General features: G+C 39.6%; 3 protein-coding genes and 1 long non-coding RNA gene across 4 annotated transcripts; all 4 read left to right on the plus strand.

Annotated features, from left to right (window-relative positions):
• The first annotated feature begins 536 nt into the window (after positions 1–536).
• LOC113740279 (histone deacetylase 6-like) lies at positions 537–6,113 on the plus strand. Its single transcript, XM_027267842.2, has 6 exons — positions 537–1,180; positions 2,541–2,981; positions 3,161–3,303; positions 5,038–5,128; positions 5,235–5,374; positions 5,756–6,113. Exons 1-6 carry the CDS (start codon positions 638–640, stop codon positions 5,769–5,771), a joined length of 1,374 nt encoding a protein of 457 aa, XP_027123643.1. The 5' UTR covers positions 537–637; the 3' UTR covers positions 5,772–6,113.
• Positions 6,114–7,182: 1,069 nt separating this feature from the next.
• LOC113739436 (uncharacterized) lies at positions 7,183–8,447 on the plus strand. Its single transcript, XM_027266648.2, has one exon. It carries the CDS (start codon positions 7,307–7,309, stop codon positions 8,315–8,317), a length of 1,011 nt encoding a protein of 336 aa, XP_027122449.1. The 5' UTR covers positions 7,183–7,306; the 3' UTR covers positions 8,318–8,447.
• Positions 8,448–11,390: 2,943 nt separating this feature from the next.
• Positions 11,391–12,516, plus strand: LOC113738527 (uncharacterized). The gene is made up of 2 exons (XR_011812734.1): positions 11,391–11,729; positions 11,839–12,516. It is a non-coding gene; the product is annotated as an uncharacterized lncRNA (long non-coding RNA).
• Positions 12,517–18,161: 5,645 nt separating this feature from the next.
• On the plus strand, positions 18,162–18,581 carry LOC140004674 (uncharacterized). Its single transcript, XM_072044806.1, has one exon. It carries the CDS (start codon positions 18,162–18,164, stop codon positions 18,579–18,581), a length of 420 nt encoding a protein of 139 aa, XP_071900907.1.
• Positions 18,582–23,697: the final 5,116 nt, after the last annotated feature.

Genomic DNA, 23,697 nt, shown 5'->3' on the forward strand with positions numbered 1-23,697 from the left:
TATTTTATTTTATTTTAGTAACTTTTTAATTTCTAGATTGATAAACAAGTCAACATCCTAAACAACCATATCAACAAATGACGAGTTACAATAATTTTAGTTTTTTTTATATTCTCACGGCTATATACAAGTTAAAATCAAGATAAGCAACTCGAGTAAATTAATAATGATGTGCTGAGGTAATTTATTTGTTCGATACAATCGAGATCGATAAACAAGTGAACGTATACAAAAAACTCAAACCAATTAATAATGACCTGTTAGGATTTTTTAATACCCCATTATATATTCGAGATAAATAAACAAGTGAATATCGATCAACAATTCAAATCAATTAATTACGACTTTAGAATTTTTTGAATGCTCTATATTATATTAGAGACAAATAAAAATGCGAACAACTCGAGTCAATTAATTATGACGAGTTAGGATAAACAAATAAAACCAAATAAAGTCCATAAAAAGTGATCAAACTGAAAAAAAATAAATAAATAAATAAAAAGGAGAAAAGAAGTACATAAAGCGTGAAGTAAGAAAATTGCAGATACTAAAAGAATTTTCTTAATTCTGCAAGTCCTATTAGGTAAAAACCAGGAGACCAGGGAGCCTTGTCTAAACCTTCAGTCGAGTGACGACGATGGACTCCTCCGACGCCGGCGGTGCCTCTCTGCCTTCAGGTCCCGACGGAACTAAGCGGCGCGTGACATATTTCTACGAGCCGAACATAGGCGACTACTACTATGGACAAGGCCACCCCATGAAACCCCACCGCATTCGCATGGCCCACAATCTCATCGTCCACTACTCTCTTCACCGGAAAATGGAAATCAACCGCCCCTTCCCGGCCAAGCGAGACGACATCCGCCGCTTCCACTCGCAGGAGTACGTCGACTTCCTCTCCAGTGTTACGCCGGTCACTGTTCACGACCATACCCACTCGCGTCATCTCAAGAGGTTCAATGTCGGCGAGGACTGCCCTGTTTTCGACGGGCTTTTTGAGTTTTGTCAAGCATCCGCCGGCGGATCGATTGGCGCCGCCGTTAAACTCAACCGGCAAGATGCTGATATAGCCATCAATTGGGCTGGTGGACTTCATCATGCTAAGAAAAGTGAGGCTTCTGGTTTTTGTTATGTCAATGACATTGTTCTTGGCATCCTCGAGCTCCTCAAAGTCCACAGGGTAATAACTCTTAAAACCTTATGAAATGATTCTTATTTTTCAAAGTTGTTTTTCTTTTTTGGTTATGTTTGGAAGCTGTTAATAGGGGTAGATTCATATTTGCTACAAAATGCAGGGAATTTAGTAAAAGATTGGATTTTTGGTTGCATGGTTTTACAGTTGAATAAAAAATATTTAGGACCATTTATGTAATTTAACTTTGGGTAGACTGTACTCGTGCAAACACGTATGCTTTGATAAATGCTTGAGTAAGGCACAATTGCGGTATATATTTTGATGTTTTGGCTGATTGTGGGATGTGGGATCAAGCTATTTTGTGGAGTTATGATCTTATTTTTGTTTGTCTTTCTGTTTTGATTCATCGGTTGAGGTTTAGATGATTTAAGAAATTTTTTCCTTGCTAAGTCATCTAGGTTGATTGTTGGTAAATTGGTAAAGATTTTTTTCCTTTTGGTGATATTATTTTTTGTTTGTGCTTCTGTCTTGATTCGTTGGTTGAGGTTTAGGTGATTTAAGATTTTTCTTGCTAAGTCATCTAGGTTGATTGTTGGTAAATTGGTGGTGGTTTTTTTTTTTTTTTTGGTGGTAAGCAGAACATTGAAGGGAATTGAGAGTGTGAGAATTGAATTGTGAACTAACACAAGGAGAAAAGACCTTTAATTATGGAGGGAGTCTATCCATAGCAATAATTTACAACGCTTTGTATGTGGTTTTAACAAAGGGATATGATATATAGGTAAAGGAAATGAATAGCAAGAGCAGCTTTAGTGGGACAAAAATTCAGATTCCTTCTAGTAATGCAAAATGTGATCTTCCTTATTGATCAGTGAATTGAGACATACAGAAATTATTTCTGTGTGAATTAATTCTTCTTTTCACTTCAAGTTTCTGTATGGAACTTGCATGGGCTTGAATACGACATTCTTCACATTTGCAGTATGTTTTTGCTTGTTAGTTTGTCATGTGGGAATTAAACTAGGATCATTGTAATTACCCAGATGACAGTTAACTCTGTCATGCTTAACAGGGAGCACTCATTTCATTTTTGTTTTACTTTTACTTATGGAGCATCTTTGTGCCTGATTTCATCAGCAGTTCTTATCTAGCAGAAATTTCTATTCTTTGCTATTTCATGAAGACAACTGCAATATGAAAGATTGCCTTAACTCTAGGTTGTTGTCTTCTGGTTTGTTATTATATCTTCTTTCATGTCAAATGCTCAATAGGCTGATATAACAATGAAAATCCATATTATGATATCCATTTTCTTTAAGCGATTCTTTTCTGATACTTTTCCTTTAAATGTAGCTTCTAGCTTTGCACAGGTGTTCCTCTGATTTGCCCTTTGTCATTTGTGCAGCGTGTATTATATATAGATATTGACATCCACCATGGAGATGGTGTTGAGGAGGCATTTTTCACCACTGACAGAGTAATGACTGTGTCTTTCCATAAATTTGGGGACTTTTTCCCTGGTACGGGGCACATTAAAGATCTTGGGGTGGGTCAGGGGAAGTACTATGCCCTTAATGTCCCATTAAATGATGGAATGGATGATGGGAGTTTCCGTGATTTATTCCGTCCTGTCATCCAAAAGGTTATGGAGGTCTATCAGCCCGATGCAGTTGTTCTTCAATGTGGAGCAGATTCCCTGGCTGGCGACAGGTTGGGTTGCTTCAACTTATCCGTTAAAGGTCATGCAGACTGCCTACGTTTCCTTAGATCTTTCAATGTCCCTTTAATGGTTCTAGGTGGGGGAGGTTATACAATTCGCAATGTTGCACGCTGCTGGTGCTATGAGGTCTCTCTCTCTCTCTCTCACTTCTCCCTGCCATTAGATCCATGCCCTATATTTTGCCTTGGCATCCGTGTTTGATAGTCTGTTTTAGAAAATCATTACTTCTGGAAAAGTTTTGTGATATTCTGAAGTTTCATGGTTGTTCCAGAATATGACTGAAATTTAATATTGTATACTTCCAGACAGCAGTTGCAGTTGGCATAGAACCTGATAATAAATTACCTTACAATGAGTATTACGAGTACTTTGGCCCAGATTACACTCTTCATGTGGAACCAAGCCTCATGGAGAACAAAAATTCAGCCCGGGATTTGGAAAGAATCAGGTAACTTTAGCAACGCCTTTTTGTTGTAAATTCTTTTTCTTGCTTCTTAACTTTGGTATTTTGCTTAATGGCTTTTGTTTCTGCTAGCCATGGAGTTTGGATAGGTAGTGTATAAATGTTATCAAATGGATATAGACATCGGTACCATGTTGTTAACAGTTCTAGTTCTGGGAGCACCCTCAGTTGGATCTATTTGAGATTGCGAAGGAGGATGATAGCATTTGGCATGTCAAAGTGACAATGACATGCTGGAAGTTAGTGAGCTTGCTTTGAGATTTTAACACATAATAAATGGGTTGCTATGCGTTGGCCAATTTCATACAGTTAACTTTTTTTTTGAAATATAAAAGATATTTTTTTTTCTTTTTTTTGGGTAGCAATGCCTAGTATATCTCTTAGATTTTACTTTGAAAGTTCCTATAAATTAAACATTCTCAATAAACTCAAGAGTCGAGGATGCAGGATATGTTGATATTTTAAAATTCGATCTATTTGTGTAATTTACTTCAGAATTCAAAAGTTCATTGGATAGATAGTAAATTCAGGTTTCTGATAAGGATGTGTGAGAGCAAAACAGATAATATATTTTTTAATGTTGGTAAATCTGAGATAAAGGTATCCAATCGAACTACTTATAGAAGTCATGCCAGCAAATAAAACTTGGTGGAATGTAAATGAGTTGTGGCGCACTACTAATTTAACTTTTGACTGGAAGCCATGATGGAGCCTCTCATCAGTTTAGATTCTTGTGCAAACCCATAATTTTGGTGTGATGCGCTTAATATGGGATTTAGGAGAAATTGAAATTAGGCATGTTTTTTCAACCATCTGAACTAAATATAGGATAATCTGAGCCCTCTTACTCCACAATGACCTTCTTGCCCACTGTGCATGGGGCAGAAGCTATCCTTCCAAAACCCTTGAACCATATCTCTCTGTCACAACTAGTTTACTTCCCTTTCAGCCACAACTGGGCATTAAAAGGATATACATATATATACATTATACATGCAAACTTATGTTAACATACATTATACATGCCTATGTTAATACATTTTTTGGGTGATTAATGCCTATTTTAATATCATATGTATTAAATATGCATTGTTATGCAGCCCAATTCATAGTGACAAATATGTACATGTCCTCTATAGGAAGCCACAATGAGGAAGAAGAGAAAATGGTTACTGTAAAAAAAACGTGCTAATAGGATGTTCTGGGCAGGCCCGATGCTTGCCCTGCCCCAGGATAGCCTCATCCAACTAGTCCTGTCATAAAATGTTTAGATTTGGTCATGGGCCCAGTTGTTGAAAACCAGTGGAAGTTGTTCGTGACCAATCATTACTACTCATCTGGTACCTTCATCCTTATATGGATATTACTAAATTGGTGTTTTTCGCCCCCAAGAAAAAAGTTTAGGTGGTTGTAGGTTTACTATCCTTAGTGAAAATCTGGCCCATGAAGTTTTCAATACTTATACCAGCCTGTAAAAATCTTTCCATCTCTAGTTGGCTTTTTTCTTGCCTTGTCTACTCTTGATGTTTGATTACATCATTGGATTAGCTATATGTATGGTTTGCTATATTGCTTTGTTCTATTATTGATGTGTCTTCCTTGTGTGCTCTACTATGCTTATGCATCTTATATTCTTTCTCATTTTGCATGCGGATCAGCAAAACCTCCAATTCTCTCTGAACTTGCATGACTGTTTGGTGTCTATGCATTCTGTTTCAGGAATATGTTACTTGAGCAGCTTACGAAATTGACTCATGCACCAAGTGTACAATTCCAAACAACACCTCCCATTACAGAAGCTCCGGAAGTGGTTAGTAGTGTTACGCAGATGTCTAAAAAATTGCTTCTGTTTTTTTTTTCAAGTCAGTACAATCGTCTTTCCACCTTATCTTATATGATCGAGGGTTTCTAAATAGGCTGAGCAAAGCATGGATCAAAGGCCACAACCTCGGATCTGGAATGGTGAAAATTATGAATCTGATAGTGATGAAGATGAAAAGCCTCGACACCGTAGTATAAATAGCAATGTTACACCAATGACAGATGCTGACATGAGGTAGTCGCTCCAAGCATTCTTTCCTTGTCTGAAATGATTAGCTATGGGCACCGAAAGTCCCTAACTGGGATGAATATTTTACTCTTCATTGTAGAGTTGGTACAACTTGCCACACCAAAAAAAAAAAAGAAGATGTAGAAGAAGTGTTTTAAAGTCCTGATAAAATTACTAACTCCTGTATATTTGGCGTTCATTCTTTTGCTAGTATTCTTTTCAGAATGTCTCGTTTGGTTTGGCTACTAAGTCATTCCTTTTTTTTTTTCTGAATTTACTTTAATCACTAACACCTCTTTGGTGTTTCTTTAAACTGTTGCTCACACAGTATCGTGCATTAGTTTTAATTTCCCTTCAACTAAGCTAGAGTGGCTGTTTCTGAATCAGGGATATATCTGATTAAGTCAAGAAAGAGGATACGGAACCTACAGTTGCCTGTTCCAAATGATTTCAGGCCGTGCATACAATAGTTTTCTGCAGTACTGTTTGCTGCTGGTTGAATGCAGTATGGGAGGAGTAGCTGAAGATGTAAACATTTGTGCTATATCTGTTATTTATCCTTCATTCGCTCTTTATTGGACATTCTTATCTAACCAGTCGTGTAGGTCAGACACATTGAGAACATACAGATGCAGCTCTGCCGGTTTAGGACCAATTTTGTGTTGTTAAATTGTGGATTACTTTGTCTAGGTTACATTACAGGATGCCAACGGCACATATATATATAGACCTCCCATTGCGGCAACAGTTGTACAAGGTGTTACAAACTTCTGCGGTTTGGGAACTATGTTGCTTTTAGGACAGGACTAGTCCCCAAAATCTTGCACCCCACCAACCCCCCCCCCCCCCCCCCCCCCCCCGCCTTCCCCCAACACAAATTCTCTTCTCGCACACACACACACAGGTACATGCTGCTGTGGGTTGGATATGCTCTATGCAAAGCGATGGTTCAGTTCTAATTTGTTTGCCCCTTTAGCTCTTCCTTCCTCCTGTGAAAGTTTGGAGGAAAAGGGGACTCTTAATGATGTTTGTTTAGACTTTGTGGTTATATTTTCGCTCAAAAAAAAAAAAAAAAGACTTTGTAGTTATATTTTTAGGGTCACATTCTTTCATGTCGGTGGAATTCGTTAGTAATGACAAAAACAAATTTAGGAATAAATTGCAGATTATTAAAAGCTTAGCTAATATATGTGCTCCTCTTTAGATTGTTGTTAACAGTAGATCCCAGAGTGTTTCATTGTTTAGGACAAAGGGTCTGTTCTCAACTATTTTCTGGGCTTATTTTTCAGATTTTGATTTTAAAATCATGTTTTTTGACTTGCTCTTCAGGTTCTGACTTTAGAATGATGTTCTTAACTGTTTCATCTTTCTACTTCTGCCTTTTAGATTTTATGGACAGCCATTTTTCAAAGAAAAATTGTTATGTTTTTCGTAAACACATTTTTCAATCACTTTTTTACCTCACATAAATCAAATCTTTACAGTAATTTTTCTATAAAAAAATTTTTCTATAAAAAAATCTAGAAAAATGCAATTCAAACACAATCTTAGAATGGTGTTCTCTACTATTACATTTTTCTACTTTTGGCTTTTTTTAAAAAATATATATATAGAATGGCTTTCTGAACTGGATCTTCTTTTAGCTTTTGGTTTTTCTAAAATTCAAAGAAAAATTAAAATTAGAAATTATAAGGTACCTGCTGTGATTTTGATCTTGCAATTTCAAAAGTTAGAACCAATTCAAAATAGGCCCAAAATCAAAACAAGAAATGAAACAAATGAAATGGAAATAACACTGGCAATGATAAGGAAAAAGTGTGAAAAAAAAAGGGCGAGAGAGAGAGAGAGAGGGACGACGTCGTCTGGCAGCATTTGACTCAAGAATGAAAGAGAAAGAGAGAGAGAGAGGTTCCATACGGTTTTGGGGGCTAATCGTTAATGGGTGCTTCAACCATCAACCTATCTCTACTTTCTCAAACCTTCTCCTCCCCTCAAATCCACCCTTTCCTCACCAAACCCTCCCTCCAATTTCTCCTTCAAAACCCTCCTCTCATACTCAAACCCCACCTCAGGATCCAATCCCAGAAATCCCACATCACAAATCCCCAAACCAAGAAACCAATTCACGATAATTCCTATCCTGATGACGATGGAGTCCCAATTGAACACGTGAAAATGCTAGTCAAATTCAAGTCACGCCACAATTACATACGAATTCTTGAAGTTTCAAGAAAAGCAGACCATCCACTAGCAGGGTCCAGACTGCTTTTGCTTGATGCACCTGGCAATATCCACAGCATATCTTACTTGTTCAAATCACTGACCAATGCTTATTTTGATGTTTTTGCGACAATCCCACCAATCATTCCTCCTGGACCAATTGGAATTCTTGGTTTTGGGGCAGGTTCAGCAGCTAGGATTCTTCTGGAAATGTACCCACAAGTAGTTATTCACGGTTGGGAGCTGGACCCTTCAGTAATTTCAGTCGGGAGGCAATATTTTGGGCTGGAAAAGCTTGAAAAGGATCATCAAGATCGGCTGTTTGTTTACATTGGGAATGCTTTAAATGCTAGTTTGAGAGGTGGGTTTTCAGGGATTTTGGTTGATTTGTTCAGTAAAGGGTGCGTGATACCTGAACTTCAAGCTCCACAAACATGGGAGAAGCTGAAGGGATGCTTGAGAGAAGGTGGGAGAATAATGGTGAATGTTGGTGGGAGCTGTGTTGAGCCAGATGATATCAGAAAAGATGGGAAAGTGATAATGGAAGAGACTTTGGAGGCTATGAATAAGGCGTTTCCTGGTGAGGTTTTTGTGCTGAATCTTGGAAATAGAAAGGATGACAGCACAGTTGCACTTACTGGTAAATTGCCTAATTTGGTTGACTGGAAAAAGGCAGTTCCAAGGCCTTTGAAGTTTTATATTGAAATATGGAAAGCCTATAAAGCTTAATTTGATATATATTTTTTGTTAATTTTCTTATAATAGATTTGTGCTAGTAATTGGAATCAATGATTTTGTAGAGATTAAATGTAGTACCATCGTTGAGTATGAAAGAGGTTGGAATGTGATTTTTGTGCCAGATTTTAGTGCTTCTTTTCTTCCATGCTATTTTTTAGAGTTTTTCGAGTTTTTGTAGAAAAATGTACTGTAGCAATTTGATATGGATTAATTCTTTTATGCACTGAAAGTGTAGTGATTTTTTTACATTAGTAACTTTGGATATATGTTACATGTGCATAATTTAAATTTTAAATTTAAATTTTAAATTTAAATTCATGTTTCTAAACCAGCTCATGTAAAAAAAAATCTTTATACCGTATAAAAAAGCTATCCATTTAATAGATGTGAAGTAAAAAGGTGATTAGAAAATGCGTTCACAAAAAATGTAAAAATTTGTTAATAGAAAATTGCAATTCAAACATTTTAAACGTTGTTTGGATTGTGATTTTTCGTAAAAAAAAAAATTTACATTTTTCGTAAACACATTTTTCAGTGATATTTTTACCTTACATACGTCAAATCGTTATCGTATATATATATATATTTTTTAAAAAAAGTTTAAAAATAGCAATCCAAATGGGTTTCTCAGCCAAATCAAAAATGAAGAATTGGTTGTAGTCCCTCGTAACAGGATACTTGCAAGACTTACAACATTTGGGCCATTAAGTGATTTTGTAATTGTTGTTGGGAGATTCACCCATCACAACCAAGTGTGTGATCCGGGCCGACCAACGGATTAGTGGCAAAGTTCTGGATACCATGGCAAGCAACCGAAAAATATATATAAGCATGAAGTTGGACTTGAATTAATTGTGAGTTGAACTTCACAACTGGACTCAGATTAACTGGAGCCCAAACCCTCAAGCCCATTTAGATACATAAATCAGTATATCACACTAAAGTGTTTTGCTTAAACTACACACAAAAAATTAAACGAGATAAAATACCAAAAAACTTCCTGGAATTTGTCAAATATTTAATTTTAACTTCCTCTGATTTAAAAACCTACACTATATCTCCCTTTGGTTTCAACTAAATTGAAATTTGGATGGAAAACATTCAATCTAATGGTTGTATGCGAAATGCTTTCCGTTCAATTTTCAATTTAATCGAAACTGCGAGAAGCTATAGTGAAGTTTTTCAAACTAAATGAAATGAAATTGAATATTTATAGACCACCAAGAGTTCATTTATACGCGGGGGAGGACAATATTGACATTTCACGTACAACCGTTGGATGTTTTCGGACCAATTTTTAATTTAGTTGAAATCACAAGGAGCTATAGTGTAGGTTTTCAAATCAGATGGAATTAATTTGAATATTTGACAAATCACAGAGAGTTTTTTAGTATTTTACCCAAAATTAAAAACAAAAACAAAATTAAAGCTTTTAAAACAAGAGAGTAGTATTTGCAAGCTAGCCTAAGTTTGAATAACTTGACCTTTTCTTTGCTTTATTATTTGCAGAGGCTGAATGAATATAGAGAATAAAAACGAAAGAAAAAACCAGAAGTTATTACTATCAAGTATCACAAGTTATGATCTGGTCATACACGAAAACAACTTACAATTTTAAAGAAATAAAAAGGCCCCTTATGATTTAAAATTAGAGGTTTTGAATTTAATTCTTTTCTTCATTTATCTCGCTTCCTAAAATCCCACATCTCACCCGTTAAAAGTATAAAAATTTCCTAACATCAGGAATATAATTTCAAGAAAAGGTAGATGCTGTGTCGAAAATGAAAACCATATCCAAAATATGAGAATTGAGAGCCAATATTGGTCAAATTTTGATGTTTAATGGCAACTATAACTTAAAAGTAAGGGCAGCATTATGGAGAATTTTCAAAGGAGTTGAGTTCTCAAATTGTCAAAACATCCAACAGTAAGTTACAATCTGGCAGAACGGGAGATAATAATATAATGTTGTTACTTCTCCTCTCAGCCAGCCCTTTCCAAGATCCAGCCTAAAATCCAAGAGCTTTAGTCACTTCTAAATAATGTTGTTAAATCTCAATTGTTACTTAGGTCTTTTATTTGACAAGCCAGCGTTTGGTGATTTTAGAGCTGGATTGTTCTCCCATTTTGACCACTTCAATTGAAAATGGTTTGCGTATGGGCAGTGTGGGGTTGATATGAATTCTCTGATATTGGTCAAGTTCAAACTCGATCAAGAATTTCTAAAAAACCACAAAACTAGAAAAACTTGGGGAAACCAACGAAAAAAATTGATGGAACAAAATCTTTGAATAGGTGAACTAGCTGAATTATGTATTAAAACGCCAAGAAACTCCTTGGAACTTAACAAAAACTGGTGAAACTGAATTAAATCAATAATGTCTTTGCTCCTCCCTTTTTGTTTTTTCTTTTGGGGTTCAAGGAAGACGATTTACAGGACAAAAACGATGAAATAAATCAATTTCAATTAGTTAGAAAAAGTTACCGCTGCCGGCTTAAGAGCTATGTTGGCGAGTGATAACCTCTATAAGTGACTTATGATCTCGAGAGCTTGCTTTGATCCATAATGGTGATCGGAGTCGAAACTACTTAAACTCTTATACATGAAAAGAAAAATTATCGCAATGTATTTTTCACGTGTCATTGATATTAACAATAACGATGATGACACAACTAGTCTAGATTAAGAAAAAAAGAAATACTAGAAGGAATGGCAAAAATGGTCTTTGTTAGACGGTCTCTATCACCGTCAATAAAATTTTTAAAGCTTTGCTCCTTGGCATAGCATGAAAGCGAATAATAGAAACTGAAAGGAGCTTTGAAATTAAAGTTTAGCTCTCCATGCGCAGCAACGCGTTCTTGGTTGTATCAACTCTATAATCGATTGCTCTGTAATGAACGCTAACGTTTGCCATCTGATTTACAGTTGTTTATTTTTCCTTTCTAGGATACTTCTTCGAGAGCACACGGACAAGAATTCTGATTTTTGTACTAGGAAGCAGCCATCAACTATATATACAAGCCTTCATTTGTCTACCCTAAAGCATAGCAAACTGAACCCGCAAAAAGCTCTTCTTTCTTCATGAAACTCTCCACTTCCTAGCCAATAAGCCAAGTAAAAATGATCTCCCTTGCCTTCTTTAAAGCTTCATTCCTTCTGCAGATTTCCATAATTGCATCATTTCTACTGGCTGCCTATGCTGGTAATTTTTATCAAGATGTCGCCCAGACTTTTGGGGATCAGAGGTTCAACATTCTTGAGGGTGGCCAACTTCTCACGTTGTCCTTGGACAAAACTTCAGGCTCTGGATTTCAGTCCAAGAATGAGTATTTGTTTGGAAGATTCAACATGCAACTTAAGCTGATACCAGGCAACTCTGTTGGTACCGTAGCCATATTTTATGTAAGTCCGAAAATTTTCCATTTTTTAGTGACTTAGGATTGTTTTTCCCACAAAATTACACCATCTTTGGTGCTCAGCTCATGAGGGATGATTGTACCCTCTTGTGCAGTTATCATCCCAAGGACAAGGACATGATGAGATTGATTTTGAGTTCTTGGGAAACTCTTCTGGACAGCCTTACATAGTCCACACCAACGTTTATACTCAAGGAAAAGGCGGCAGGGAACAACGGTTTAGCCTGTGGTTCGATCCCACAACATCCTTCCGCACCTATTCAATCGTTTGGAATCCTTAAAGGATCATGTAAGCCCTTTTCATCAATTCATCATCTTATTCAATTCACTTGTGGAATGCAGATGACTGGGCTACTCAAGGCGGCCGTGTTGAGACTGATTGGACACTTGCCCCATTCACTGTTTCTTACAGAAACTTCAATGCAAATGGATGTGTTAAGGTACCTGGATCATCAGCCTGTGGTTCCACAAATTCATTGAACAATGATCAGGCATGGCAAACCCAAGGGCTTGATGCTAAGGGGAGAAACAGGATTCGATGGGTTCAGCAGAAATTCATGATCTACAATTATTGTAGTGATGCTGCAAGGTTTCCACAGGGCTTTCCTACCGAATGCAGGGGCTCTAGGTTCTAGATTGCTCGAAAATTGTTTTCCTTTGTAAAACATCAAAAGTGGAATTCTTTATTCGTTTTGTAAAATTTCTGACAGATTTTGTGAAATTCTTTATTCTTTGTAATTTGTGAAATGGAAATTAATTCTGATTACGTGTTACATTGTTTGAGTAAAAGTTGATATAGATTCCATTATATTTTCTAGTTTGAGTTTGAATATGTTAATAATTTTTCTCGTGACAGTCATACACCCTAAGATAAATGTTAAGACTTCATGTAAGCATAATTTGAATATTCTAAGAATGTGCTTCATCAGCTGAAATATCCCTAGCCTTGAATTTATAACTAAAGGAGAAATACAAGAAATTTCTCCATAAGCATCTGATCAAAAAAGAACATAATTTTTGCAATATATCTATAAAAGGGCATAGTTATAGACAGGTTTTGTGGAAATTGAGTTTTTAGACCCTGTTTGGGGCTGCGGTGTTTTTGGTGAAAAAAAGAAACACTTTTAAGTGCTAAAAATATTTTTAAAGTGTTTGGTGAACAACATTTCATAAAATTAGGAGTAGAAATTTTGGTGTTAAAAGTACTTTTAGCAAAAGCTCAAATTTGGTGCTTTTAGAATAGCTTTTGTAATTTAAAAAAATAAAACATCAAGTTTAAATATTTTATCCTATATTAGGAAACAAATAAAGAAATAAATACTAATTTACACACACAGACTTACTTACATCATCAACACATTTTTCAATTACCTTTTTATCTTACATACATCACATCAAAAAAATGCTACAGTATTTTTAAAAAAAATTATCCCAAATAATCTCCTATCCAAACACTCTACCCTAATTTTAGGAAAATTTATGCGCTGAGAACATTCATTATGCGCTGACGTGGGCTACCTGAGGCCGAAATAAGTTGGGAGCCCGCCGCTAAGTTGTGGCAATTCGAAGACCTCATACGGACGTATGAGGATAGTTAGGCATCGGGGACAATGCCTCATTCGAGTAGGGGAGAATAACATGGTCCGCATGCCAACCGCGCGCAACTGTGCCCGACAAGTAGCCAACGTGCACTACTATAAGGATGTCCTAACAGAAAAAGCTGAACTGTTAGTAGACCCACACTCTCTTCTCCCAACTGCTTGACAAGCCCTGGGGGGCTTGCCAGAAGTATGGAGGCTATACTAGATGTTACTAGAGGTGTGTAGAGAGTTGTAGAAGATTCCGGAGTGCTTTAGTGTAGGTCTAGAGCTTGTACATAAGAGTCTAGTTATTCATAGAAAGTTCTAGAGACTAACTGTAGGGAGAATTCTCTAGAACGTTGTATAGCATTCTTGGCTTGCTTATAAATAGGCCAAACCCTCTCATTTATAAACGACGGTGGAAACACTCTTGTAAGAGCTTTCAAGTGCAATACAGGCTTTCCTCTTAACCTCCAACATTTCCATACTTGTTTCTTTCTTCACGCTTCCGCATAACTAACGTGCATAGGAGCAAAGGCTGAACTAGCCAACTGTTCACAGTTCAAGTGTTGGACGTTTGCTAGTGCAACACTGTGCGAGTGCTTATAGGAAATTAGGCAGTCCGTGATAGATGGTATCAGAGCTTGATACCAAATTTGCGTGGAAACAATGGCAACAACTGCTTCAGACGTCACCAAGAAGCCGCAAGAAGAACATGTCGCGAGGGAGCCAGAGAGGGCCGTTCCTACCCGTGCCAAGGGTAAGCGCGACAAATCCGTCATGCCAGATCCAATAGCAGCCCTGGAGTCGCGGTTAGCACAAGTGGAACTAACCGTTGCTGATCACCACGACCGGTGGGACGAGCTAGACCAACGCATGGAGCAACTCGATGGAGATAAGTTGCGCGAGGGCATGCAGGTCGCGCTCAATGAGGCCGTGGATCAATTCGTGAAAGGCAGTGATGCTATTAGGGACTTGATCGATACCTTGCGGGAGGAAGATGTTCAATTCAAGGATGAGTTGGAGACGTGCAAGGCACAACTAGCACAGGGTGCTATGGCATTCGTGGGAGAACCATCAGCCGTACGTGAGGAGCTTGCGAAGCTTAAGGCTGAGATGGATGCTTTGCGAGCTCAAGGAGCAGTTGGTGCGACCGTGACCGCGCCAAGGGTAGACGTACCACGTCTAGAAGCTTACGGAGGAGCGAGGAAGGCACGCGAGATTGAGAACTTTCTCTATGGGCTCGAACGATACTTCGAGGCCCTGGGCATCATGGGAGATGATGCGCGCTTACGCATCGTTCTACTATACTTGAAGGACTCCGCACTTATATGGTGAAGGCGGAAGTGCGACGATGGTCATCGTGGAGGTGACGCCATCACTAGTTGGAACACATTCAAGGTTGAGCTCATGGCCGAATTAGATCCGGTTAATGCCGAGCATGAAGCGCAAGCGAAGTTTCGTTGTCTCCAACACAAGGATGGATACATGAGGAAGTACATCGATGAGTTTTTCAACTTGTTGCTAGAGATTCCCAATATGGCGCCCGAAGACGCGCTATTCACGTTCTTAGATGGCCTACGACCGTGGGCGAAGCAACGGGTAGAAGACAAGGACCCGCAGAATATCTCCCAAGCGATGAAGACTGCCCAACGTCTAATAGAGTTCCAACGGAAGGAACCGGCCAAAGACAAAGACAAGGGCAAAAAGTCTAACAATGGAAAGAATGGGGGAGACAAGCCACGGTTTGCCCAACGCACGGGAGAGACTGACGCGAGCAAATCTTACAAGGGCAAGAACGTGAGTAGCGATCGTAAGCCGGGTAAGAACTTTGAGAGGTGTTTCATATACAAGAGCAAGGAGCACTATGCCCGTGAATGTCCCAATCGAGATAGCCTAGCAGCCGCCGCACAAGAGGTCGACCCAACAGAAGGACGGAGGGTCGCATGCACGTGGATGCTAGATGCCGTGCACGCTGTGGCCGACGATTCAGACTAAATGCGCATGTACGTGGACGCCACTATCAATGGGCATCAAACTAAGGCGCTAATCGACATGGGAGCGGATGTCAACTATATGAGTCTAGCGGCTGCACGCAAGATAGGACTTGCGTGGGCACCGGTATCAGGTCATTTCAAGGGCGTAAACGGGGAGTGGACGTCACTCGTGGGTGAAGCCAAGGAGGTACCCGTAAGCATTGGCAATGGGCAGGTAAGACCACCTTCTCTGTTGCCCCAATAAACGACTATGAAGTTTTCTTTGGCATCTTTTCCTTGATTACTTGAAACCCATCATGGTACCGCATGAGGACACCATCCTCATTACGCAAGGAGGGCAACCATGCGTAGTGAATGTATGTCGTGAGAACGAGCTAAACCCTCGTCAATTCAAGAAGGGATTGCGGAAGGATGAGTCAACGTTCACGGCCATCCTTAGCGAAGAGGACTCGCCGACGTACGAGTCTAAAGAAGTGGTACCTATCCCGCGCGAAATAGAGAAGGTTCTAGAAGAATTCGTGGATGTTATACCCGAGAACCTTCCAAAGGAGCTTCCTCCTAGGCGTGTAGTGGACCACGCCATAGAATTGGTTGAAGGCGCAAAGCCGGTCTCCCGTCCACCATACCGCATGTCCCCTGAGGAATTTGAAGAGTTACGGAAGCAACTTCGGGAGCTCTTAGAGTCCAATGGTATAATGCCCTCTAAGAGTCTCTTTGTTGCGCCCGTACTCTTTCAACGCAAAAAGGACGGCACCTTGCGTATGTGCAACGACTATCGTGTACTAAATAAAATGACAGTTAAGAACAAGTACCCCGTGCCACTTATTGCGGATTTGTTCGATCGCTTACAACCATCAAGGGTCATGTCAAAGCTGAACTTGCGCAAGGGCTACTATCAAGTGAGAATCAAGGCTGGGGACGAGCCCAAAACGGTCATCACCACAAGGTACGAGTCGTATGAGTTCAACGTGATGCCGTTTGGGTTAACAAACGCACCGGCTATAGTTTACACATTAATGCAAGAGGTGTTCAACGAATTTTTAGACAAATTCGTCGTGGTCTATCTCGACGATATTGTCATCTATAGTAATAGCATGGAGGAGCATGTTGGACACTTGAGACAAGTGTTCATAGCACTAAGAGCCAACAAGCTGTACATGCGGAAGGAGAAGTGCGAATTTGGGCTACATGAGATCTCCTTCTTGGGGCACATTGTAGGGAACAGAAGGATTCAGATGGATCCCCACAAGATCGAGGCCATTGTTGAATGGCAGGCACCGAAGTCACCACGAAACTGCTGTCATTTCTTGGGTTGGTCAACTATTACCGTAGGTTTATTGCGGGACATTCGGCCATTGCGGCCCTTTTGACGGATTTGCTGCGCAAGGACAAGGCTTGGACGTGGACAATGGAGTGCCAAGCCGCATTCGAGGCATTGAAGGACGCGGTGACGAAGGAGCCGGTCTTGGCACTATCCGATTTCTCCAAGCCATTCGAGGTGTACACCGACGCGTCCGACTTAGTTGTTGGTGGGGTGCTAATGCAAGAGGATCACTCGATTACTTATGAGTGTCATAAGCAAAGCGATGTGGAGAAACGGTGGCCGATGCATGAGAAAGAAATATTAGCGGTCGTGCATTACTTGCGAATATGGGAGCACTACCTAAAGGCCGCCACACCGTTTAAGATCAAGACGGACAATAGGGCGGTGAGCTACCATCAGACACAAAAGAAGCTCTCAAGCAAGCAAGCAAAATGGCTGAACTACTTAGCGGAGTTCAAGTTTGACTTGGAGTTCAGCCCGGGTAAAACGAACGTCATGGCCGACACACTAAGCCGCAAGAGCATTGTCGCGCCTGTTTACGTGATCGAAGGGCTACTCATGGGGCGCATCAAGGAAGGATTGTTGCATAATGAACGGACACAAGTGCTCATGGAATTAGCCGAAGAAGGCAAAATCAAGAGATTTTTGGTGGAGGACGGGGTCCTCTATGCCAAGGGCCAGCGAATTTATGTGCCCGACTGGAAGCACTTGAGGCGTGACGTTCTTAAAGAGTGTCACGACAATCGTTATGCTGGCCATCCTGGGACTTACCGCACGCTGTCCCTCGTGTGCGAACGCTACTACTAGCCAAGCTTGAAGGATGATGTGGACGACTACGTGCGGACTTGTCTTGTGTGCCAGTAAGACAAGGTAGAAAACCAGCTGCCCGCTGGTCTACTACAACTGTTGCCAATACCAGGACGTGTGTGGGAGAGCGTCTCTATGAACTTTATCGTGGGATTGCCTAAATCCGAGGGATGCACGAGCATACTCGTGGTCGTGGATCGTTTGTCTAAGTATGCTACGTTCATCTCCGCCCCAAAGGAATGCACTGTAGAAGTGACGGTCAAGCTCTTCATGAGCCATATCGTCAAGTATTGGGGCTTACCAGCAACGATTGTGAGTGATAGGAACTCAAGGTTCACAGGACGGTTCTTGCAGGAGTTGTTTCGTTTACTTGAGTTGGGACTTAGCATGTCTACAACAATGCATCCGCAGACGGATGGGCAAACGGAACGGGTCAATTGTGTGCTGGAGGTGTATCTTCGGCACTATGTGACGGTAAATCAGCGAGATTGGGCAAGTTTGCTGGACGTCGCCCAATTTTGCTTCGACTTGCAAAAGAATGAGAGCACTGGCAAGAGTCCGTTCGAAATCGTTCTTGGATTCCAACCGACGACCCCGAAGGATATTCTTGGTAGCTATAAGGATGTTAGTCCTTCCGCATACCAATTTGCCAAGGATTGACAAGAACGCGCGGAAGCGGCCAAGCTTTACTTGGAGAAGACCCATACCGCATGAAGAGGTGGGCTGATCGCAAGAGACGATTCCGCGAGTTCAAGGAGGGCGACCAAGTGTTGGTGAAACTCTACCAACACGGACGTATACGCGGAGTGCATAAGGGTCTTATCCGGAGATACGAAGAACCGTTTACGGTACTTAAGAAGGTGGATAACGTAGCTTATAAGGTGGAACTGTCCGAATCTTTATCCCAACTCTACCCGATCTTTCACGTAAGTTTGCTCAAACCATTCTACCAAGATCCGCACGATCCATTAAGGAATGTGCCTACAGGAGCACCCGCGGGTATGAGGGATGAGTACGACAAGATTGCGGAAGAGATCTTGGCTGATCGTCTCGTCTATCATAAGAATCGCGCACCAACGAAGGAGTACTTGGTGCGCTGGCATGGGCTACCCGAGGCCGAAATAAGTTAGGAGCCCGCCGCTAAATTGTGGCAATTCGAAAACCTCATACGGGCGTATGAGGATAGTTAGGCAACGGGGACGATGCCTCGTTCGAGTGGGGGAGAATGACACGGTCCGCATGCCAACCGCGCGCGACCGTGCCCAACAGGTAGCCAACGTGCACTACTATAAAGATATCCTAACAGAAAAACTTGAATTGTTAGTAGACTCACACTTTCTTCCCACAACTGCTTGACAAGTCCTAGGGGCTTTGCCAGAAGCATAGAGGCTATACTAGATGTTACTAGAGGTGTGTAGAGAGTTGTAGGAGATTCCAGAGTGCTCTAGTGTAGGTCTAGAGTTTGTACATAAGAGTCTAACTATTCATAGAAAATTCTAAAGACTAAGTGTAGGGAGAATTCTCTAGAACGTTGTATAGCATTCTTGGCTTGCCTATAAATAGGCCAAGCCCTCTCATTTGTAAACAACGGTGGAAACACTCTTGTAAGAGTTTTCAAGTGTAATACAAGCTTTCCTCTTAGCCTCCAACATTTCCATACTTGTTTCTTTCTTTACGCTTCTGCACAACTAACGCGCATAGGAGCAAAGGCTGAACTAGCCAACTGTTCATAGACGTTTGCTAGTGCCGCATGGTGCGAGTGCTTATAGGAAATTAGGTGGAGCGTTTTGAAAAATCAGCGTTAAGGTACAGCCTTATTCACTTGATTCTAGACAAAAAGATGCTTGGGCTCTGTACATCTTCCTTGTCCTTCTTTCTGGAAATATGATCAAGACACTCTTCAAGACTGTTAAAACTTTTGCCTGCGTCATCTTCTATTTCACATGCAGCCATTTTCGTCGTTTCTTTCACTTGACTCTTATCTGGACCAACAGAATATGAAACAAGCGAAACTGCCAGAGCAAAAACACCTCCACCAAATGCATATTTTGACAGGTCCAAAACTAAGGCTCTGTTTGGATTGTAAATTATTTGAGATATTTTTACTGTAGCACTTTTTGTGATGTGATGTATGTGAAATAAAAAAGTAATTTAAAATATAAAAAAATGTGTTGAAAATTGTAATGATGATATAAGCAAATAAAGTTTGGCAAATAATCCTCTATCCAAACATACCCTAAATTAGAAGAGTTAAGAGAGGGAAGCGGGGCTGTTGTGTGGAAATGGTGATTGAGCGACAAAATTTTTCTAAATGACATTGCAGAAAAAGATGAATAGTAACACCGTCAGTAATAATAGAAGAAGCAGGGTGATGTTTAGGAATTAGGATCAAGAATAATCAAAGGAAGGAAGAAAGATTCATGATGACGGATCGGTTGGATAGACAAGAATCGGAGGAGAATTACCCTTACGAGAGAGAACACAGAGATCTAATGCGAATAGAATCCAAGGGGGCTCCGTGGAGAGAGGCTGAAGTAGCAAAACATCTTTTGTCTGGGAATTAGGGCACCCTCCAACCCACTGACCTGGTGCGTACTTGTACCCCCCAAACCCGAAAAAAAAAAAAGGATTTCAGTTTTCACTGGATTCCAGCTGGCCCTAGAAAAGAATTAAGTACCAAGTATTATTAAATTAGATACTAGGGATCCTAAGGTTTCTAACTGGCAGTTACTATTCGTGTCATTTTAAAAATAATAATGACCTTCCTAGGAGGTAATTGGACCTATTTCTAACAATAAATTGTATAAATTTATTTTTGATATCCTAACTAGTTGCAGAAATTTAATGAACGAATTTTAGAAAAGAAAAATATTTTTTGTCAACAAATTGAGTGACTAATTAAATTAGATTACTTGTGAATTTTAACATCATTAGCTATTGTAAGCAAAGCTAATGAATGGAAATTTAACATCATTAGCTATTGTAAGCAAAGCTAATGAATGGCTCCAATTTCTGGTTGATACCTGTTAAGATGATAGGGGCTGTATTATGCCATCTCTATAGGTGGAATTGGAGGGGAAAAAAAATACAAGAGAGGCAAGATTGTATAAGGCTCTAAGTTCCGTTGACTTGTGCACAACTTTTGAAATGACAGCATACATGTTTTCATATTATATTTCTCAAATCAGTCAATCTACGTCTAATTTTATACAACTATAGAGAGAAAGACCAGCAAAAATTTTGTACTTTCACAAATAAATTTTTTAAATTATAAGTTGAAACAAATAAATTTTATCTCAATCGCAATTGTATCCACCAAAAAAGTAATTTTAAATCCAATCAAAAAATATCACAATATTCTAAAATTATACAAAAATTCACGCCTATAGAAATTAGACATTATGAGTTCAAATTTTCATTCGTATTTTTTGGGATTTAGAAATTGCAACTTAAAAAAAAGTTTATTTAGAGGAAATTATGAAAATAAAAAATAGAGATGTAAAATTGATAAGAGGAAAAAAATAAGAAGAAAGTGAATAGACGTGGCTTTTAATAATTAGTTTTAAGGGTTAAGGAAAATCTATTCTTTTTTAATTTTTTTCCACTGTAACATACAAAAACAAAAAATTGCCAGTTCACACAGTTCACTCTACCGATTTTTATGTCCAATCAACCAAAAGTATAAATCGGATCGAAACTATGACCTGCTCGCTGTCCGACCAGTCGAACCCATCGATTCGATTTTCAAAACAATGCTTTTAAACCTCTCTCATACACTAGATTGTGGGTTCAAATTCGGCTAGTACAGCTCACAAGAAGTATAAAAATTCGACTCCCCTCAATAGAGTAGGAGTCGGGTAGATAGTCGTCACTGCTTACAAAAAATAAAATAAAAAATGCATGCTAATATGCATTTGTACCCATCGTATGTTTCCGTTAGTAAAGATTAATCCACATAGTGTGTCATGCAAATCATTTTTAATAAGTGTATAAATATTTCTTGCTCGAGTAAGTGAGTATAACATATGGAATAATTATTGCATTGTTCTTTTTTTTATAATGTGATATATGTGAGATAAAACATAAAAAGTATTGAAAATTATATTTATAATACAAGTAAAATAATATTTGAAATAATGTGTGTATCCTAATCTAATATACCTAGGAAAATTATTATCATCAAAATTTTCCTAATCTAATAAAACTCGTCCATTGAACTTGGCGTTAGGCTTTATCCCCTATTGATCCTTTTTTTTTAAAAAAAAAATTCCTCACAAGGAGCACACATATTTTTATTTGATTAAAAAAGTTACATTCTCCTTATGCTCCTAATGTAAAATTTGGCCCAAAATTGGATGCAAGTTTTGCGAGCCTAATATAAGAGTTCTTAATTAAGTGTTACAAAGCCATTCACCATGCACTTTTATTAAAACAATTAAAAGACGAATTCCAATACTCAATTGATCGCATCTCGCATTGTCCAGCAAATGATTTACCACCATCCCATAACATATTCTACTTTTTAAAATTCATTCTTCAGGATAATGATTTTTGTCCTAACTGCCGAGTATATATACTTGTTTGCTAGTGAAGTATTTTGAAGAATATTAATGCCATTTAATTGTTTTCATTTGTATAGGCTTTAGCTGGCAAGTCCTCGTCCTAGATATGACATCTTCAGAGAAGCCCCATTATGCATTATCACTATGGTGATTATTGATGCAGCGTCTGCTCTGGAGTCTGGCATGTTGTTCCCTTTGTCCTTAGTATGGTTTTCGTCCATATCCTTGGGAGCAGGAAGCACGAACTGTACCCGCATTTAATAGGCTTTAGCTAGTAAGTCCTCGTCCCAGATTAGATATGACATCTTCAGAGAAGTCCCATTATGCATTACCACTATGGTGATTACTGATGCAGCGTCTGCTCTGGAGTCTGGCCTGTTGTTCCCTTTGTCCTTAGTTTGGTTTTCGTCCATATCCTTGGGAGCAGCAAGCAGGAACTGTACCCGCATTTAATAGGCTTTAGCTAGCAAGTCCTCATCCCAGATATGACATCTTCAGAGAAGCCCCATTATGCATTACCACTATGGTGATTACTGATACAGCGTCTGCTCTAGAGTCTGGCCTGTTGTTCCCTTTGTCCTTAGTGTGGTTTTCGTCCATATCCTTGGGAGCAGGAAGCACGAACTGTACCCACATTTAATAGGCTTTAGCTAGCAAGTTCTCGTCTCAGATCAGATATGACATCTTTAGAGAAGTCCCATTATGCATTACCACTATGGTGATTACTGATGCAACGTCTGCTCTGGAGTCTGGCCTGTTGTTTCCTTTGTCCTTAGTGTAGTTTTCGTCCATATCCTTGGGAGCAGGAAGCACGAACTGTACCTGCATTTAATAGACTTTAGCTAGCAAGTCCTCGTCCCAGATCAGATATGACATCTTCAGAGAAGCCCCATTATGCATTACCACTATGGTGATTACTGATGCAGCGTCTACTCTGGAGTCTGACATGTTGTTCCCTTTGTCCTTAGTGTGGTTTTCGTCCATATCCTTGGGAGCAGGAAGCACGAACTGTACCCGCATTTAATAGGCTTTAGCTAGTGAAGAAGTGATTTCTGGTAGATTACTGAACCGACCTGAATCAGTTTTCTCTCGAATGAGATACGATGAATTCGCTTATTCGAGGTGAATGGCGGGGCTTCTCCTCTGAGATCACTCCGATAATCAAGTCAGTATATAGAGAGGGAATGAAGAGTAGGAAACAGTAAAAAAGTAATAGTGTGCTTATTTGTTGGGAGTGAATGGAGGGTATTTATAGGGCAGGAATGGAGGACAGGATAGTGGGCTTATGCTAGTGGGACCCGCGTCCTGGCCATTATGGTTCTGTCCCATACTATGGGGCCTGATTCTGACACTGTAGCCGTCTGGACGTGCAGACGAGGAGTCCTGCGCAGTGGCCATTAAGAACATCATGTGCTTTTCAGATAAAACACTGGTTCTGTATTGTGTCAGGTAGGTTGACATCATCAGCGCGCAGCCGAAGTGAGATGCCTAAGGTACAGAGGCCATCCATGCTGTAGACCAGAGATCTGGCCGAATCTAGGGGTCATGTCTGAGACATCATTTTGGTCCGTATTACAGACGAAGTGAAAAGACCTCGGCCCCTACGTTGGCCGAGGTGAGCATTCTCAATAAACCCCCCAAGTCTCGGGAGCACAGGGGTCGTGGGGTACCGAGGTTTCCTTGT

The sequence above is a fragment of the Coffea arabica genome, chromosome 4c, assembly GCF_036785885.1.
Source record: "Coffea arabica cultivar ET-39 chromosome 4c, Coffea Arabica ET-39 HiFi, whole genome shotgun sequence".
Taxonomy (NCBI): domain Eukaryota; kingdom Viridiplantae; phylum Streptophyta; class Magnoliopsida; order Gentianales; family Rubiaceae; genus Coffea; species Coffea arabica.

Excerpts from the sequence above, each read along its gene's own strand:
- LOC113740279 (XM_027267842.2), top strand. The coding sequence starts at position 638 with ATGGACTCCTCCGACGCCGGCGGTGCCTCTCTGCCTTCAGGTCCCGAC. Across the intron at positions 1,181-2,540 it reads AGCTCCTCAAAGTCCACAGG|CGTGTATTATATATAGATAT; the intron begins GTAATAACTCTT and ends TCATTTGTGCAG. Across the intron at positions 3,304-5,037 it reads CGGGATTTGGAAAGAATCAG|GAATATGTTACTTGAGCAGC; the intron begins GTAACTTTAGCA and ends ATTCTGTTTCAG.
- LOC140004674 (XM_072044806.1), top strand. The coding sequence starts at position 18,162 with ATGAAGAGGTGGGCTGATCGCAAGAGACGATTCCGCGAGTTCAAGGAG.
- LOC113739436 (XM_027266648.2), top strand. The coding sequence starts at position 7,307 with ATGGGTGCTTCAACCATCAACCTATCTCTACTTTCTCAAACCTTCTCC.